Source organism: Chelonia mydas, chromosome 3, assembly GCF_015237465.2.
Source record: "Chelonia mydas isolate rCheMyd1 chromosome 3, rCheMyd1.pri.v2, whole genome shotgun sequence".
NCBI classification, from domain to species: Eukaryota; Metazoa; Chordata; order Testudines; family Cheloniidae; genus Chelonia; species Chelonia mydas.
Genome location: NC_057851.1, coordinates 144,743,231 through 144,763,850, shown reverse-complemented (window position 1 = coordinate 144,763,850; position 20,620 = coordinate 144,743,231). Strand labels below are relative to the sequence as shown.

General features: G+C 47.6%; 1 protein-coding gene across 4 annotated transcripts in view; it reads left to right on the top strand.

The window, feature by feature from the left end:
- MDGA1 (MAM domain containing glycosylphosphatidylinositol anchor 1) overlaps positions 1–20,620 on the top strand; it is a 183,831-nt gene that overhangs the window by 118,472 nt on the left and 44,739 nt on the right. For all 4 annotated transcript variants that reach the window (XM_037895528.2, XM_043543498.1, XM_037895529.2 and 1 more), the window contains 2 exons: positions 3,445–3,714; positions 8,627–8,778. In XM_037895528.2, the coding sequence (XP_037751456.1) occupies positions 3,445–3,714; positions 8,627–8,778 (422 nt within the window). The remainder of the gene's footprint in view (positions 1–3,444; positions 3,715–8,626; positions 8,779–20,620) is intronic.

Sequence of the window (20,620 nt, the reverse complement as noted above, 5' to 3'; positions counted from 1 at the left end):
AGCCCAAACATCTATACTGCAGTTTTATAGCTCCATGACACCAACTCAGCTGAAATGGGCCAGCTGTGGATGTTTTATTGCAGTGTAGACATACCTCAAGAGGCTCCAAATGGGTATTCTGTGAGAGGGGATGAAGCCTGGTGTGGTGGTTAAAGCACAGAACTAGATGGCAGGACTTCAGGGCTCTGTTCCCAGCTCTGCTGCTGACTGTGTGACTTCAGGTAAGTCAGTTCCCTGCCCTGTGCTTCAGTTTCCCTATCTGTAAAATAGTGAGAATACCAGCTCTGAGGCAGCCCTGTAGAGAATTCATTTGTGTTAGTAAAGTGCTTTGAGATCTGAAGAGTCTTAGTTGCTTCTTACTTTGTGTTGCTTAATACACTCCACCCTGAACACTTGACATTTCTTCACTCTGCTTCCCTGACTCCTGCTCTTTTTCGCCATGAGCGCCCTGGGACGTCTTCTAAAAATAGCCCTGCCACCCCAGCAGCCCCATTTGCTGCAAAGCTCCCAGACTGGCTGCTGTGAGGATGTTGGCTGGGGTCTCTCTTGGCTTTCAGATCCCTGGGATGACTGAGTGAAGCCACTTTACTTTGGTTGGTTTTATTTGTTCCTAACGAGCAGGGGAGTGACTATGGCTTTGACTGTTGCACGATAATTTTGTGGCTAAGGCGGGCTGCCTTGCCCTGTGTTTTCACAGCAGCAGCATCTGAACAAGCCTGCTGGAGAAGTATTGCTGCTTTAATGCTGGCTGGCAGGGCAATGCTCTGCCCTCTTCACCCCTTTCATAATACTTCTCACCACGTTGCTGTTCTCCCGTTTATTTGGCACCAGAGGAAACTAATAGTCCTTGTACATTTGCATAGCGCGTTTCATGCAAACGTATCCTGGAATGCTGCATATGGAGAGAGTGCTCACCCAGTGCTGAATGCAGCCACCCCTGGGGTGGAACATAGCCCGCGCTTTACAGCGCACACCAGCACTACACAAGCAGGTTTAGGGGAGAAATGGAAGGGAGTTTAGGGAACCTGTATGTAGTTGCCCATGTTGGAATTTGGCCAGGAAACCAGGGCTAGCTCTCTAACTCCCTAAAGCATGTAACCGGAGCTGAATGGCCACAAGCAGCCAGGACATTGGCTTTATGGTACTTCCAGCAGGACAGCTCCCACAGCCCCATGCATTAAAGTTTGTGAGGTGCTGCTTTGTGTTTGAGGAGGTGGGCATCTCCATCCAGCGGAAAAAGTGATTAGAGGCAGCAGCTTATTTTACCCCTGCGCGTGCACACGAGAGAGTGATGGTCACAGATTCTGGTTGCCTTGCAGTCTGAGTAGGGAATCTTCATTCCCTCCCCCACGCTGCAGAATGGTGGCAGAGACCCAGAGCATCCTCTGCACATTCAGAGCTGCAGTAGCCCCTGCAGCTCCTGGACCCTGAGGAAAGAGCTGGGTTCTACCAGCCCTGCCCCTGCTCCCTTGTCCCTCTTCTGCCCTCATACAGTCCCTCTTTACTAGGGCACAGGGTGTCCCTGGAGCCAGGAAGGGGACCTTTTGTTTAGCTCCTAGCCCCCCTCTCCAGCATAATGACCTACACTGCTTCCACAGATCTCACAGACCTCCATAGCCTCCTTAGTGCTATGAAATGGCGACTCCCCCTGCTAGCTCACTTGCTTTGGCTGAGTGTCTGTCGCCGCCACGTCACTTTTGAAGCTTTCTCTTTTTCGCTTCCCCAGCCGGTCTCGATTAGAACATGAGGCCCTGCTGGCTTCAACTGAGGAGCAGATGTGACCCAAGAAATGGGAGAGCAGCTGGGGATGAAGATGACACTAGGTCAAATCAAACAACATCTCACATTATAACTCTGTGAGGTGGGAGACTGGCAAGCCAAAGGCAAGTCAGCGCTCAGAGCGCCTGCTGAGACACGCCACTAGCAAGCCATCTGTAATGAGCTGACCATGCCACTCAACAAGGCAAGGCACGCTCCATCCAGGGCTGTTTTTAATCCATTTAATTGCAGAGAAGGACCAAACAGCTGAGAGCTGGGCCAGGTACCTGGAAAATAAGATGGTTACTGTCAAGCAAGGGTGACCTGGCAGAGGAGGTGCTGTTGTACCAGACCTGGAGACGCTCTTGCCCTGCTTGGCAGAGGAGATCTTTTCACGTTAGACATCTAGGGGGTCTATGTTGCCCACAGGACTGTAGAGGATACCAGGCTCATGGAGGAAGAGTAGTTATTGTACTAGATGTACATAAAGACATCTCTGCTTTCTCTATTGGAGCTCGGGCCGTCCCAGAGCCAGATTCTGCCCTCACTTACACTGGGGCAGCCCCACTCATTTTAGCAAGAGAGCTTTTGTGTTTTCTCTTATTCTTAATCAAAAGTTTCATGCTGGTGGAAGGTGCTGGATTGATAGCCCTGGCGACTGAAGTCCTCTGTTAATACATAAAATAGGTACAGCCCACGCAATGGTGATTCACACTACCCCTATGCCATGTCCCATCTGCATGCCTCACTCCTACATTCCAGAGGTCTCCGAGTGTTACAGACACTAATGGATTTTCATAGCCTTCTTACCCCAGGAAGGCAAATATATGTTGTTAGCCCCTTGTGACTGATAAGGAGACTGAGGCATGGAGAGGGGAAGTGATTTGCCTTTCAAGGTCAGTCAGTCAATGGTAAACATGAAAACAGAACCTGAAGTCCTGACAGCCAGTCCCCTGATCTAACCACCAGACTGCGCTGTCATGCATATGTCTGGTTTCTTGCATCCATTTAGCCTTCTAATGCCCCACAGCCCTCCCAAGGGCTCTGTGTTCTGTGAGGGTGGACAGGTTTTATCCTAACTAGGGACAGGGATTTTATATAGCTTATATATATATATATATATATATATATATATATATATATATATATTTTAACCCTCCTCTGTATTAAGTTGCACAGGAGAAAACCGATTTCAGTGTTTAGGAGCTACTTCACTATGCTTTATGATTGCAGATCACACTGGCTTGGAGGAATTACTACTGCTCTTGTTCTGATTTAGGGCTTGCAGGGCAAATGCCGGCTGTGGAGCTTAACAATGTGGGCTGTACATTTAATACGAAGGTGCAGCCTGCTGATAGCCCAGGACTCGGCGTACAATGTCCCGCCTTGGCAGAGTGGATGTAGATGAAGAATTGTATCCTAGGACCTGTGCTCTCCATGGGCCGCCCCTACATATTGTGTATGAGGGTGGCTACAACCTGTTCCAGCCCAGTCACAAGTTGCTGGGAAATGGCGGCTGCAGCTGTTGCTTGGGCACACCCTAGCAAAGGGGAGCAATATGCAGTCAAGAGTAGCAGGGGCATGTGTACCGGGAGATGATATGGCAGCCGGTGAGGGTCTAGCTTAGGAGACAGACTGCTGCTCCAATGACGGGTTTTCTTCCTGTTCTTGTCATTATGATTTCAGTCCCCCCAGTTGTGGAACCAACTTCTCAGGACATCCGCCAGGGCATGGGCCGCAGCGTCACCCTGCGGTGCACCATGCTGAAGGGGAGCCCCATGAAGGTAGCCACAGCCGTCTGGCGCTTCAATGGGAACCTCTTGACACTGCTCCCCACAGAGCAGCAGGACTATTCGGAGCTGAAGGTGGACAGCGTGAACCGGGAGACCAGTGGTAGCTACGAGTGCAGCATCTCCAACGATGTGGGGGTCTCCACCTGCCTCTTCCAGGTGTCTGGTAAGTCTCACACATTGACTCCTCCTTATGTTTTTAATTGACTTGCTTATAGCGAGTTTGGTGGCTGGCGAGCCCTGGAGACAGACGCCCTCTCTCCGTAGACTGGATACAGTACAGGCAAGCTTCCGCCATGCACTCTCCCCACCAGGGTGCTTCAGTTGTGTTCTGGGAGGACTCCCTCTAAGACTGAGTAGGGAGCTCGGCTTCCACGGCTCATGCAGTCCTTGGTGCCTCTGCTGCCACTGCCTAGAAAGGGGCTAGTTAGTGCCAATTGGGTTGGAGCATTTTTGTGGTGTGAACACTTGCTCGAAAGGAACAGGAGTGACAAACACCAAACTCATTTCACGTAGGCCACTGTACAGCTATCTGTTGGTATCCACTCTCAGCTAAAGACAACCTGAATCGGATTTAAATGTTGACCAAGCAGGCGTGTAAGACTCGGCATCCCATCACCCTCCAGTCCTTTCTTTTAAAACAAAACCCTTCTTTTAGTGTGTTTTCCCCCGAGTTTTGTGCAGCGACATCTGCTTAGATAAAAACTAGGCAGGGTCTAATGCTGTTACTCGGTGGATTTGCTGCTGGGATTTGTGCAAATCCAGCATGTACAGTGAGTGAAATCCTTTCCGACTCCATGGGCAGCAAAAAGGGGGAGTGGCGCTTGAGTTCAAACCACACGTCTGATCCAGCCACTTCTGCTGATTGTTAAAGCTGTTTTTCCCTTGACCTGAGGTTTGACATGGGCCCCAGTTTTTACAGAGGTAGATTTACACCCCATCTTGCAGCAGATTAAGTATTTGTACCGACAAGCCCTTAGTGTGTGTGTGTGTGTGTGTGTGTGTGTGTGCTGGCAGGGAGCGGTTGGAAGGTTGGTGGGATCTATTTTATTTCACACCTTCCACTTAGTCATTTCTCAGGCACTGGTACCATGCTGGCCTTAGTCTTTTCCCTTGACACGCTCCCAGAACATCCTATTTTGACCAGCTACATCCCCTTCTCCAGTGACCCCTCCCCTATCCCTTCAGACCTCTGCACATTTGGTGGCATTAGGTTTCTTTCCGTAACTTATGCCCCTTTCTTCACTAGCCTGCAGCCAGCACTTATGCTATCACTGCGAAATGAAATCCATTGTGCTCTCTCAAACAGAACTCTGACTCTAGAAAGCTTACTCATTCCTAGGGGAAATGCTTCCGGCACATGGATTCCTTTCTGGAGCTGGTACTTAATGGATTAATGCCATTCAGTTTGTGGTGCTCGGTCCCATGAGACAGGATCCCCTTAGCAGCCAGCGTGTTCCTTCTTCTCCAGCCTTTCTCAACAGCCAGGGCATAGCTTTCTAGTGCTAGCTTTCGGATTCCAAACTTCTTTGCCCATTCTTATGACCAAACATCTACAGGTCCAGGGGAAAACCTCGGCACTCATACAGCTGCCTGAAACTTTTGAATTCTTTCTTAGCACATATATCTGAGAAGGATAGCCCAGTGATTAGGGCATGAGTCTAGGTCTTGGGCCACTTGGGGGTCTATTCCCTGCTCTGCCACGAACTTCTAGCGTGACCTTGGGCAAATCACTTAGCCCTTCTGTGCTTCAGTTCCCCATCTGTAAAATGAGGATAATACTGTTCTACTTTACAGGGTGTTGTGATTCATTAAAGATTGTGAGGTGCTCAGATACTGTGGTCATGGGGGCCATGTAAGTACCTAAAATGGATGGGTGTATGGGGGTGTTAGCTTCTTCCACAGCTAAGAAATTTAGCTTTGTTACAAAGTTTTACAGGTACAATGTGACTTCTAGGCTGTCCCGCACCCATTCCATGCCTCCTCCCTTCCCCCCACACCTTTGTATAGGCGAGCAGCGCTACCATCACACTCCTGTGATCTGGTCAGTGCTAATCCACTCTCCAGCTTCACCTACATATAAGGCTCAAAAATATGATCTGAATGTGTATCTGGTCTGGTTCTCCTTTCACCCAAAAACAGTTGGAAAAAAGTCCACTAACAGTTCAACTTTCCAGAAGTGAAGTTTTAAAAGTATCTGATATGCTGCAGTCATTGTTAAAGGGCTTCTTTTTTCCTCCCTCTTTGCTGCCACTTCCATCTCAGAGTCAATTAATAAGGAATTAATGTTATGCAAGATGGTAATTATCATTTCGGAATCCATTATGAAACGTGACTTCCACAGTCAATACAAAGTTGAATATGCAGTAATTAATCTCTGAGGTGGTTCTGAACTTCTTGCTTGTGCAAAAATTTGATAAAAATAATAAGAAAAAAGACTTGGACATAACTCTGATGGATAATATGAATGTTTAACAGAAAACACGGAATCCTTCTAAGTCTGATTACACCTCCACAGAATGACAGGGGCCCATGCTTTGAGTGTAAAGTGACAGGAGTGTGCTCTGCCAATGGGAGTGTTTGGGGGGTGATATTTATGCTCTGCACTCCAGCAGTCTGTGCTATTTAGAGATGGCCCCAGTCTGGGAAATTCACACCTGCATCTGGACTCCCCCAAAGTCCAGGGAGAGGCCATCTCTTGCCTTGCCCCTTTTCACTCTTGGGGCCAGATTTTGAGCTCAGTCACAACAGTGTAAATCTGGAGCTACTCCATTAAGCTGGGTGCAGTGACTCTATTAATAATTTTATCAATGACCTGGAAGAAAACGTAAAATCATCATTGAAAAAGTTTGCAGATGACACAAATGGAGGGATTGGTAAATAATGAAGAGGACAGGTCACTGATTCAGTGTGATCTGGATAGCATGGTAACCTGGGCGCAAGCAAACAATGTGTGTTTTAATGTGGCTAAATGTAAATGTCATCTTCTAGGAACAAAGAATGTAGGGCGTCCTTAGAGAATGGGGGAATCTATCCTGGGAAGCAATGACCCTGGAAAGATTTGGGGGTTGTGATGGATAATCAGCTGAACACGAGCTCCTGGTGCGACACCATGGCCAAAAGAACAAATGCAATCCTGGGATACACAAACGGGGATCTTGAATAGGTGCAGAGTGGTTATTTTAACTCTGTATTTGGCACAGGTGCAACCACGGCTGGACTACTGTGTTCAGCATAGGCACCGACTCCGTGGGTGCTCCAGGGCTGGAGCACCCACGGGGAAAAATTGGTAGGTGCTCTGCACCCACTGGCAGTTCCCTGCCCTGCCCCCCCAACTCTCCTCCTCCTCCTCCCTGGAGCGTGCTGCATGCCCACTTTTTCCCCCTAGCTCCCAGCGCTTGTGCTGTGAAACAGCTGTTTTGCGCAGCAAGCACTGGGAGCGGGGAGGAGGGGGAACGCAGCGTGCTCGGGGAAGAGGCGGGGCCAGGGCAGGGATTTGAGGAAGGGGTCCAATGGGGAGGGGGTGGAGTTGGGGCAGGGACTTTGGGGAAGGGGTTGGAATGGGGGCGGGGCAGGGGTGGGGGTGGGGAAAGGATGGAGTAGGGGCAGGGCTGGGGCAGAGGGGCGCCAGCACTGCTGGTGCCGGGAAACGTTGGTGCCCACAATTCAAGAAGGAAGTTGATAAATTGGAGTGGGTTGAGAGAAGAGCCGTGAGCATGATTAAGGATTCAAAAACGTGCCTCATAGTGATAGACTCAAGGAGCTTAATCGATGTAGCTTAGCAAAGAGAAGGTTAAATGATGACTTGATTCCAGTCTATGAATACCTACGTGTGGAACAGATGTTTAACAATGGGGTCTTCAGTCTAACAAAGAAAAGAGTAAAATGATCTAATGGCTGGAAGTTGAAGCTAGACAAATTCAGACTGGAAATAAGGTGTATATTTGTAACTATTGGAACAATTTACTAAGGGTTCTGGTGGATTCTCCATCACTGACATTTTTTATAAATTGAGATTGGATGTTCTTATAACAGATCTGCCCTAGGAATTATTCTGGGGAAGTTCTCTGGCCTGTTATACAGGAGGTCAGACTAGATGATCACAATGGTCCTTTCTGGGCTTGGAATCTGTATGTTCAAAATCACATTCTGGCCCTGGTGCCTTGATTGGCGTCCAAGGATGGGCAGCTCTCTCCAGTGATGGCTGAACCTCATGAGGCACAGGATTCCATTCAATTAAGACCTTGAAAGTTTGGACACTTCCCTGAATCCTATTCAAACTCTTCAAGGCTGGAGAGCAGCTGACAGCAGCTTTCCATGTGGTATTTTGGTGATTGTCACCAGGAGCACAGAGGAAAGGGGTTCAGGGGCAATCTTGAGGAAGGTTTTGGGTTGGGTCTTTGACCCAACCCAGTTCCTACCACAAAGCCAGCTCACTTTGATCTTATCTGTGGAAGCAGAGGCAGATAAAGGGCTGCTGCTGCTCCCATGGAAAATCCTTCTGTTACCAACCATCTAGCTTCTTTCTAGTGCATATTTTCCTTCCCCTCGCTCTCTCTCCTGGTGCAGCTCTTCATTTTCTAGGAGGAGTCATTGGCTCAGAAACACTATCTTTCCCACTTAAAGTATAAATATGATCTATTGGCCAAAGGGTATTTTCCCAGGGATTGTTAGCAGGAGGCTCTCTGAAGCAGCCGATGAAACAGGAGTTACAAAAATACTACTTTAAAGTTGCCTCAATCGGAGATCAGTTAGTTCAACCACAGAATTAAACCCATTGCCACCTTCACTGGTGCGGTGTCATGGTGTGGGGGTCACTGGGTTGTTACCTTCCCCCCAGTACCTTAGCCAGTGGAAATGGAAGCATAGAAACATATGGTTTGAATGGCTTTTAAAATGTAAATGAGGTGTTTGGCATGATGCCAACCTGTGCCCCTGGGCACAGAGGACCTCCTGAGCTGCAGTTGGGCTGATGAGTTGGTCAGTGAAGTCTCACCACCCTTGCCATCTCACTTTGTAACTTTTAAGTTCCCACCCCCACACCCATCCCCTTTCTCTTCTTTCTTTTTCTTTCCCAGCAAAAGCTTACAACCCAGAGTTTTACTACGACACTCCCAACCCCACCCACAGCCAGAAGCAATCCAAGAACTACTCTTATGTCTTGCAGTGGACACAGAAGGAACCCGACGCAGTGGATCCCATTCTCAAGTACCGGCTGGATGTCCGACAGGTAAGATCCCTAATCACTCTTCTCCAGCACCATGCTCGTACTTGGGAAGACCAGCTTTCAGTGAGAGCTGTGAGGAGCTCACCTCCGATACTACGTGCAGATTGGGAGCTGCTCTTAGCAGAATAGCCAGAAGTAGCCACTCTTTCCTCTAAGAAATAGAAAAGGAAAGTCAATTGTGCAGGTCAGTGTTTACGTTCAAATCTGTTGTAGGGAAGGATTGAGAGCTAAAAGGTCCCACTTCTTGGTCTTTTCATGCTCTATCTTCTGAATGGGGTTTTAATATGAATACCCTCCCTCCCCCTCCCCAGTCATCAGTAAAGTAGTGTAGATTATATAGGTTGGAGACTCAGGCAAGTGGAATTTCAGCCTCTTCACTAGTTAAAATAAAGGGAATAAAGTGGCGAGCTCTCCAGGCTGGAACTGCAGGGAAAAGCCATTCTTTGTGTTACAGAAGGACTTTCATACAGTCACAGTAATGAAGTCATTGGAATTATATAAACTCAGCAGGGGTTTTGGTTTCTAGTTCTGTACAGGCTGAAGGGCAATTGTGGAGGGTCAGAGAGGATCAGGGGAAGATATGAGCGGGCACTGGCTAGAAAGGATCACAGCTTGACACTTTTAAGAGTGTGGGAAGCTAACACAGGACGCTTCCATCCAGGCTTCGCCGCCTTATTTGGGGCAAAATGCCCAGATCTCTCCAGTGTTTTACAAATCCCAGGTTTTTAAGATTGGTGCTTCTTGGGGTCTGGTAGTAAATGTGTTTGCGTGATGTTTGGGAGTAAAAGATTATTTACTGTACATACAAAACAAAATAATTAAAGAATCCAAGTGCCTCCCTCCTTTGGGTCACATAGTGAGTCTCATCTTTATGTCTCTGATTGTGAGCTCTCCAGGGAAGGGACTTCTTATATTTGTTTCTCGTACAGCGCAGAGCACATTTTCCATGCTTAGCAAATAATCACCACAATACAGGACACAGGGGGCCTTCTTATAATGAAGTCACTTTATCACTGAACAGTTTCACTGTAAAATGAGATTCACTGTAACCAGAGTTGCCATTTCCGCCTTTGCAACTCTCTGAAATAATTTAGGATTTTCATTCTTTTTCATTCTCAACCAAGTTCCTCTCCACCTATAAGGTGAGTACATGTAGTCTCAGATCTGAGACTACAGTTACACTGAGGCCCCTTTACACCTTTGCCTGGAAGAGGAGGAAAATGACATTTACTCTACTGGAGTGGTAGGAAGGCCTTTGTGGAAAGGAGAATTAGTGCTATTGTCTTTGTCTGCATTTCACAATATATCGCTGTTGGCATTATGTTTCTCTTTTTTGGCATCATTACATTCTTATAATGAATATTTTCCTGCATTTGCAATCTAAACACGTTTGCATAAATTTATTACTGGTTGAATGCTGCATCAATAGCTAAAGCTCCCATGGGGGGGAGAAGGAGTAGGCACTGAACATTTGGGGGCCGGGGGGAGAGTAAAAGATAGACTGTTCATTCCCCACTCAAGGCAGTGCTTGGACACATGCAGACAGAGTGGAAGGCAATAAGTTTCCACGATACTGCACTGGTCTGGTTCTTCTTCTCCCACAATGCTGATCAGTGTTCTCGCTCAGTGGGTGTGTTCCTCCTCCACTTTCCATAGTGGGGTTCACCTTTCTGTTCCTCCCCTCGTTTTCCACCCTCTTTCTGGGTGATCTCATCCACTCTCATGTTCTTAACTCTCATCTTCATGCTGGTGACTCTCAGATCTCTCTCTGCACTCCCGACTTGTTTCTCTGCATCCAGTCCATGCATCTCAGCCTGTCTCTCTGACCTTTCCCCGGATCTCTCATCATCAGCTAACACTAAACATGGCCAAAACAGAGCTTCTGATCTGTCCTCTGAAGCCCTGCCCATCTTCCAGTTCTTATGTCACTGCAACGCCATGCTGCTCCCTGTCACTTGGGCCTGTCAGGAGGGAGTCCCATCTTCAACTCCTTACTTGTTTATGCTATTTTCCCCAAGGGGGGATGGCAGGGTAAACAACAAGGCAAAAAGATGTTGATGTAATCTCCTGGGTTCCTCACCTAGTGGAGAACATGAGGATGCTGGTGAATACAACTGTGAAAAGCAAAAAAGGTGCTTCCTCTGAAGAGCCCTTAAAGGGAAGAAAATTTGTGTGGATAAATTATTAGAGTGTGTTTTGTCTGTGAACTCTTCTCCCTGGATACTACCTAGCTTCAAGGTGCTACCTATGGTGGAATGAAAGTTGTATTATGGGAAGTCTGAGAGTAAGGATTTCCCTCCTCCCACATTGTGATGGAACATTCTGCTTGGAGAAAATATGCCTTCTGATCAGTCATGTGCAGTGTCGGTCCCAGGACATGAGAGACAAAGTGGGTGAGGTAATATCTTTTATTGGACCCACTTCTGTTGGTGAAAGAGACGCTTTTGAGCTTCACAGAGCTCTTCTTCAGGCCTAAGAAAAAGGTACTCATCAGTCAGCTATTCCTAATTAGAGATCCTAATTTACCAGCCAGCTGGAATTCATCAATTCCTCAGCATCCTGGGAGCTGCTTGGGTTCACTGGCCTGTCAGAATTCATTCCTCAGCACCATGACACACCCTGAACACGTCTGAGCCAAGAGAGGGGATTTTTGGGTGCTGACTGGTGAGGGGCAGCCAGGCGATGACTAACTCTTGCTGAGCTGGAATTACAGGAGGTGCAGAAGGAGTAAATGTAATCATCATTGCTGGGTCTCATTTCAGTCGCCTCAGTTTGGTTTAAGGGCTCTTGGGGGGGCGGGGGGTGAGTGTAATATATAATGCGAAGATCCCTAAACAGCAGCATGCTCTACAGTGCCCCGGGGACCCCTTGAATTGAAATTGCCTACTGCAGTTGTTGTTAACCTCTGTTGGGTGGGAGTAGAAGCGTTGCTTATTGTTCAACTGGCAAAGTGGCTCCTAGCCTTCTGTCTCTTCCTGTGCAGCAGCTTTGGACAGACAGTAGGGTTCGATGGGGCTGCGCATTCCAGGGTGACGGATCTAAGAGAATCAAGTACTTCAGAGATGCTGGCGTTTCCTGCACAGGGACTCCCAACACAGGAGGCTTGTGCATTTTAGATGGGATTTGATCATTCAGGGCGCTGCTGCTGATGATTATAATGACAGACAAACCAGTTCAATTTGGATACAAATTAACCTAAACTTAAAAAATAGCCTGAGAGCTTGGAGCCACCCCCAGGGACAGCACCAGTAGTAGCAGTTCAAGCCTCTTGAAAAGCCTCAGTTCTTTCTCTCACTTGAACGACCACTCCTCCAGCAGCACACCACCCAACTGCGCCATGCAGCAGCACTGGCCTCATTAGTGCTTTGGAGGGAAGCTCATTCTGTACCAAAGACTCTGCAAAGCCCTACAGTGTTCTGTTAGGGGATTCTTTTTTTATTTCTTGCTCCAGGAGATATCCCCTCTCAGTGCTGACCAAGGTCGATCCTGCTTATGAAGTCTAGTGAGTTGCAGCCTCAGGTGGCTTGACTGTGGGCAGACTGTAAGGCCTAGGGTTATTTTTCTTCCAAGCATAGATATGTTCCTGTAGCATGCAAAGGCACCAGGCCCTCTCTGAAAGCTTCCTGCGTCACTTGGGGATTTGGAGCAGCCCACTCAAACCAAACCCTGGCTTAAAAAATATTAAAAAAAAAAAAAAAACAACAACCCTTTCAATTGCTTGTTTCTCTGTGTGGTTTATACCCTGCCACAGCTCTGCTCTAATATTAAAGGGAAATGAAAAGCCTTCTAATATTGCGTGCAGGTTGCATCCTGGAGGAAGGAGCTGAGCTGGTGGTTACAGGGGACAATGGCAGAATTACTGTGCGCTCAATGAGACGGAACCTATCTGACCCGAGGTGGAGGGAGAAAGAGGCAGGAGAAGGTACCAGCGCAGAAGGAGCATTTAATCTTCATGCAGCCCCTCAGGGGGACCTGAGGCTAACGTTTTCTCCTTAAATTCTGATGCATGTCCTCAGACCAAAAGCGGGCCAGTTTAACACATTTCTGCTATTCCTCTGATTGGAACAGCCTCAGATTTGCCTGGCAAAGTGTTCCTCGGATCCCCTCAGCAGCCTGTGCCAGCCAACCATCTGCAATGTAGGCTGCTTGCTTCCCCATTAACTCCAAAGAGCGCTCCCCTCCTAGACCCACACACTAAAGTAGCTAACCAGGTGGCCATCTCCAATTAATTCCTGCCAGGAAGCCCAGTCTGGCTTTAATGAGAGCAGCCCTGTGCAACATCAGAGTGGCTGGAGGGGGGGGGGGGGGGGGAGAGAGTGACTCTCTCTTTGTTGGTGCTTTCATCCTCTCCCTGTTTGATAAACCTCCTCAGTTGTCTACAAAACTGAGCAGGGCTTGGGAGCCAGCTGCTGCTCACACCATCAGCCAGCCAGAGGGTGTTAATGAGAGCTAAGGTGGTGGGGAGCCAGGCTCACCATGTTGGAGGTGACAGACAGACAGCTGCTAGGCCATACGTAGGACAGGGGCGTTAGCAGGGATTTAATGATGGAGATTAGAGTGGAAGGTTAACTCTGCTGATGACCATTGCAGCGCAGCAGGAGGTATATATTGAGTTCTGTTTACTGTAACATGGTCTCTTTCTTTCTTGCCTCTAATGTGTTTTTACCCTCCTCCAACCCCACGCGATCAGTGTCTCTTTAGATGTTTTTCTGTCTCGTTAGTGCAGAAAGCCAAAAGCCCCTGCAGGGGCAGACAGGACTGGGGCAGGAGGGGATCCCTTAACTATGCTCTCTAGTTCCTCCTGCTGGCTGACTGAAGCCATGGTATTGGAGCTCCAAAGTGAGGTGTCACCAGCCCTCCATGCTGTTTGCTTTCATTTTAAGAACCAGAGTTCTCAGCTCAGCACACAAGCCAGCCTGTAGTAACCCACCAGTGTATGTATTTCCCCATTCAGGAGCAACCTCAGCAACAAGCTCATGTACGCAACCCCGTGCTCATGAGCAACTGAACCCTAACAAACATAAATGTCCCGGCGCTCACCAGCTAATGTGTGCGTCCCAGCAGGTACAGACAACCCTTCAATAACAACCCCATGAGCCCAGCCCAGCACTCACAAACAGTAATAAACCAGGGCTCGGTTCAGAGCTCATGCTTTAGGAAGAGTTCTGAACCAGTAAAGAAGGAAAACACGGTGGTGGGTGCCTCTCCTAGCATTTGGCCCTCAAGGCCAGGAGATGAACCAGGCCCCTTTTTCAGACATGGTCGCCGCTTCGGGTGAAACTGCTCTGGAAATGGTACCGAGATGTCTTGCAGGGGAGAGGGGGAAGGGTTACCTTGGGGCTACAAAAACTGAAACTCGTCCTAAGACGGACTCAGGTGTCTGAACTCGCTTTACAAAAACAGGCTAACATTTTGCCAGCTCCTGGTGATTATGCGCTGTCTAGGCAACACCATGATCATCACCAAGGAAACGACACCACATGAGGCTATAATGATAGGCCTGTGTCCATAACATAATTATCCTGAGGTTCATTGCTTGTGCACATATTGGGCCACAGTCTGCTCTCCCACACATTGGTGTCTGACAGGATTTTCATCTCAGGAGTCCCTACAGGACTGGAACGGAACGGAGCACAGTCAGAGGAACCTAGTTCAAGTTCTTAAATTTAAGTAGGATTTAGTGAAAACCGATCAGTCCCTTTTGCCTAATAGTATCCTATAATGTTAGAACAAGAGGTCAGAGAATTTACCAGTGGCTGGTAAATTTACAAAGACACAAGTAGAAGTTCTACACCTAGGAATGAATTAAGCCGACTTAGAGTTACACATGGAATGGGTATGGCCCACGGTGGGTCGTCTGCCTGTAGAGTTACTTCTGGAAGTGGTTGAGTCCCACATCGAAAAGCTACATAGCTTTGGGTATGTCTACACTGCAGTCAGAGGTATGATCATAGCACATGTAAACACACCCGAGCGAACTTTGATCTGGCTAGCTCCAATAATAATTAGCTGTGAAGCTGAGGCTGCACAGGCTAGCCACTTGAGTACACTCCCAGGCAGGCTTATACAGCCCATGCTGCTGCTTTGGCTTCACTGCTACCTTTTGAGCTAGCTAGCTTGGGTGTGTCTAGACGTACTGCGATCACACCTGTCGCTGCAGTGCAACCGTACCCTTTGTGACCAGTAATTGTAGTTATGAGGTAATCGCAGCTCAGGGCATAAATTCATTGCTTTGTGGGTTGAGAAGGTCATTTCTAGAGCTGATCAAAAAAATTTCAATGAAACAATTTTCCGTCAAAACGTTTAAATTTAAGTTTTGACAGAATTTTCATCTAGGTATCTCAGATCCAGGGTAGACTTTCTGGTCAAAACCAGAGAGCGAGAGATCCAGACTAGCCCCAGAATTGCCAATGCTCACCTGGGATGTGGAAGACCCAGATGCATATTCCTGCTCTGAATCGGGCCGAGCAAGGATATTAACCTGGGTCTCCTCCCACACCCCAGCGGAGTGCCCTAACCACCGGATTATAGAGTTAGACTTCTCTCACGTACAATGAATATTCATTTATACAAAGTGGAGTAACTCCAACAAGCGAGATTGAGAGTCAGTTTCATCAGCTTGCCAGTACCTCCCTTGCCCATACAGCTGTGGTGAGGACTAGGAACTGCAGATACCTGGCCACAAAGTGCCAAGTGCAGGCACGAGATTGAGTTTCATAAAGACGTCTCATATATGGGATGGCTTATGACTCTGGAAAGGTTTTTTTATCAACTTCCTTTTTGCCTTCCCTAGCCACCAGGCTGATATCTGCTCATGAAGTGCTGCTATAATAGGACACCATCAAAGTGAAAATTGCATTGGCTGCAAAAATGTCCTCCCCTGCAGTGAGTAACACCTGGAGAAGGTTCTCGGATCTAATTTACTTTCCACCATTGATGCAATTTGTTTACTTTTTGCTCAGTCAGTGACACTAGACTGGTCAGTTTCACTTTCTAGCACCATTGCCTTCTTGAGACTACATTAAGGGTGTGCCGGACAAAGCCCTTAATGAGGCAGAGGCCATTGGAGGAGGGTAAACAGCAGGTGGGGGTGGTTTGAAGTTCTTGGTTCACGCGGCCATGAGGCAGAAAAAGCAGGAAGGAGGTGACTGCGTCTTTAAGGTCCGCGAGTGGAAAAGTGGTTTGGGATGCTCAGTAGAATTGAGTGACAGCTGTGCTGGGCGAAAGGGGACCTGTAGGCAGAGATCAATAGCGCATGATGGACAAGACTCCTCCTGAAGCATAATAAGATTTCTGTGTCAGGCCCCGGGAAAAGCAGCAGCATCCCCATTGATATTTGGGAACAGAGGGGGCAGGATCATGCTCTATCTGCTCCCCCCACTGCTCAGTACTGGGCACGCAGCTGCAGTCGCGTCTGCTGACAAGTGTTTAGTCTTCTCTGCTTTCCACTCTGGATGTCTGTCAGTGGGTTGTGTGTGTGAGGGCAGCTGCTAGCATGCGGGCTTCTCTGCTAGATCTGAAGGGTTGGAAAGACTCCAAACTAGTTGCATATTTTGGGGCTGGGAGAGGAGGGAGCTCCCGTCTAGTTTCAAATATATATGCTACGCGGACCAGTTTCTGTGCTAGCTAACTCCACAAAGATTTGCTTCCACTTGGGACTAGCACAGTGGGGCCAGGGGAGGTGACTCCCACCTGGGGCTGGCTCACTGCAGCCACGCGATGAGGGCAGGAGGGTGTTTGCTAAATAATGCAGTATGGTTCCAAAGGGCTCTGCCAGGGAGAGGCTCAGAGTGATACCTGCAAGCTTAGCAGTTTACTGCAGAATCCTGTATGCCAGCAGCATCTCCAAGCTGATACCGGTTCAGCTTGGTTCCTGTTGGATGGGCCAGGGGAAGGTAAATCCGACATTAGACCAGCCTGACATCTGTCAGCTCTGCTAGTGAGATTCTGTTTTAGTGCACCTAGGAGGAGTTCAGCAAATTATTCACAACAAATAATTTGATTAATTTTGACTTGTTTTATTCACAAATTGCTCATGAACAATCATTAAACGGTCAGATTTATTCGTTATTGAATGTGATTCAGGAAGGTATGCAGCCAATAATCCTGGGTCTGCAGCTCATTTGCAAGTGCTTAGTTGGGAACACTGGCAATTTCAGCTGTGCAGGTTAGTTACATCAGTTCTGTGGCGTTTCTGTTCTCTGACTGGCTGATTTCTATAACTAATCTACACAGGCCAGAGAGTAACTTGTGGGTGTTATTTAGCAATTCAAAATTTACTTTTCAGTGAAAATTTGATCTTAAAATTCACTTTTCATGAGTATTTATGCTAGTAAAACTGAAGTGCTTGATTGTCCGAGAGAGAACACAGAAAGTGGGTTAACTTTCTAATACAAACAAATAATTATGGATAATTTTTTTCCATCATTAGCTCCACTCTAATTTGGGTTATTATCAGAGTTTGACTAGGACAATAGAACTAACGCTCCAACTTTTATAAAAGGGCCATATGCTCTCCAGTGACTGCTAATTGCAGGGCCTTGTCTACCTGTCTATCTTCAGCAGCACAGCACCTCCAAGTGCCAGAAGCTGGGAGTGGATGAGGGGATGGATCACTCGACTGCCTGTTCTTCTCATTCCCTCTGAAGCACCTGGCACTGGCTACTGTCGGAAGACAGGATACTGGGCTAGATGGACCTTTGGTGTGCCCCAGCATGGCCATTCTTATGTTCTTTCCTTGCTGGGGCTTTGGCTCAGTGCTAATTCAGGAACGGCGGGGAGCGAAGAGCACCCGCACTGTATCCCTATGCCAGCCTTACAGGTGTGAGATGTTGAGTCCACCTTGGCTGTTCCTGTCCAGCTGGCTGTTCACATAGTCGGTCTGTATTGTACAGAGCTGAGCACAGGAAGAGAAATGCAAGCCAGGCATCAAAGAGAAAAGCAAGAGAGCCTTTCACGCCTATCTCTTATCCCCCTGTCCCCCTCCCTTTGGTGCTTTTAAGGAGTACACGCTAGTTATTGAGTCTTTCTGAGAGTCCCTATTGGAAGGTTGGGACGCTGCTTGGGGATGCTTCCTTTCTTTACTTCATTTACCATTTTCAATAGCTTCCTCCACTGTTCGCCCACCCTTCTTGGCCTTTTTCATCTATATTTGCCCTCTCCTCCCCTCACTTTCTTTCCTTTTCTTTTTGTTCTCTTTTTCTCTCCTCTGGTTGATTCATGAAAGCTGACTGTGTGTGGCTGTGAGGAGAGAGAGGAGCCAAAGCAGGGGGAGTGCACGTTGGGGTTTGCAATCTCTCCCGTAGCAAGTATCAGCTAGCCAGGTGCATACTCCCCACGGTGCATAGAGGTGTTTCTTTGTAAGAGAGCGAGGTGAGTGCCTTGGGAGAGGAACATATTCTGTGGCTATGCTTTGGTGGAAGAGTACATTATCTTGTCAAAAAGAGGAAAAAAACCCTCCTCTCTAGAGCTAGACTATGAAACGGTTGCAGGCTGGGTAGCTGGATTTTCACAGCCCAGAAGCAGGGTTATAATCACTGCTAGAAATTGCTTTCTGTAACTGTTTGCAATTATGTACAATGACCTTTTCCCATCAAATAAAACACTAAAAAGCTTCATAGCCCAGGGGTTCCCAAAGTGCGGCTCACAGAGCTCAATAATGAGACCTCTGGCCAGCCACCTTTCATATCCAGGTTAGGCCCATGGGGACGACAATCCCAGCCTGTAAAGCTCCATCTTGAGCCAATTGGGCAGGTGGCTTGGATCAAGAAGGATTTTGTGCCAGACTCTGTATTCTCCCTTTGTACTAAAGGTGAGGGCAATTGCAACGAAATTAGGGATGGCCCTTGGGGACCCAGCCATTTGCCAGCATGCCCTGCTGTAGGATTGACTTGGGTAAGTGGTTTCATTAGGCCGGGTGGTGTGCCAGCAGGTTCCATTTAAGGAACGCTGGGCTCGAATAATAAACAGTTCTGCACTTTTTGTTTTAAAATAAGTCTCCTTGCCAACCCTCCCACAATGGATTCTGTCTTCGGCAGGGAGGCCAAGTAGGCAGGCTGTGCCGATGGCATTCCCCTCTGACTCCTAGATGTCGTGTCTCTTTGGCAGGAGCGGAGCCCGTTGGTGCAGCGGTGGCCCTGACCCGGGCTCTGCCTCTGCTGGGGATAAAGTGAGAACTTCAGGCTGTGTGGTGTGAATTCGGGCACCTCCCAGCATGGGTAGATGAAGACAGGATCTTGTGATCTTGGCCTTGTGGTCTGAGAGGTCCTAGCCCAAACAGCAGGGCCCACTGAGAGAGAAAGATAATGGAGCATAGGGAGAAATGAGGAGGAAGAGCCTGTTGGAGAGCAGGGCTAGGAGGATCAATCTGAAAAGAAGTGTTTCTGTGATGGGGAGGTGGGGTAGTTTGAGGGCACCAACATTCTGGTTGAGCTAGGTCCCACTCATGCTTGGTTCACACCTGGCTTTCACTAGCACTAAATTCATTTAAATTCAAGGGGAGAAGGAGCAGGAGTCCGTGGTTTCCCCTCCTTTCCTGTCCTGTTGTCTGACCAGATACCTTTATCCCAGCCCAAGGCTCCCGCTCACCTCGGGATTGGTGGTGTGGTGCAGTCTCTGTAAGGCCCAGAGCTCAGACAGCTGCCAGGCATCCTTTAGCTTGGCTGAACGTTTCACTTGATTCTCTTCCTGAAGAAGTGAAGATTAGGTCTGTTCTTCTTACATGGGGGACATATGTTAATAAAATACATATTGCTTTCTCATCAGCCCCTAATGAAAGACATCATTGAAGAGTGTGGAACAAGCCGTTACAGTAATTCATGACAGCACCAATTTGGCTTCTCTGGGAAGCTGTAAACTGCTGCTCTTGGCACCTAATGAGGATGGGCAGTTGATTGTGTGAGTGAGAGAGCAGGAGAGAGACTGTCTCCTGCCTTCACTGGCTCAGGCCTTCCCCTGCAGCCCAGCTGAAGATCACAATGGCTTTTCCATTTGGAACTGGGATTTCTTTTCCACTCAGCCCAGGAGGGGAATAACTCTCCTAATAACAGTTTACTGCCAGCTGAAATATGTTTCGGGACCATTCATTTGGCTTTGATAATGAATTTGCTTTGGATGTCGTGCTCGCTTACCAGCGACATTCGAACCATCGTATTTGACTAGATCAAGAGCTCACAAAACAGAAAGACATGAATTTTTAGTTCACCCATGTGCGTGTCTGTGCAAAGTGGATTTTATATCTGTAAGCAATGATTATTTTCCCCCTAAAGCCTATAATTTGAATCATGCTTATCCAGTGGGGGAAATGGAAACCAAACCAGTTGGGAAATTTCCTCCAGTCCTGGGACCTCTTCTCTTGACATATGTCCATCCAAAAGGACAGCATGGCAGTGAACTAACACTCATTCTGCAGACTTAAAGCATATTCTTAACTTTATGCATTGTGCATAGTCCCATTGGCTTCAAGTATGTGGGTATTTTTTTGTAGGATTGGGGCCTAAATCTGTTTGCTTTATGAAGCTGTGCTATCTGCTGCAGTTTAACTTCACAGTGTTACCTAGATTACTTCAAATGTATTTATGGCCAATATAAAATATATTACACAAAATAACACTACTTAAATACTTAAGTATAGCTTTTTGTGTTTAAGCTTCTCTCATGCATTTTGTAGCTCTAAACCAAACAAGAATAACACTTTTTTTGTTTGTGGTCTTCCAAGTGTTGTAACATGTTACAACTTCCATAGCAAGCAGTTTTTAAATGTACCTCATGTGTTCCATTTGTAATGTTCCTTATTTTCCCCCTTGATGTAGTGTTTACACTCCTATAACTTTGTCTTCAGAATATT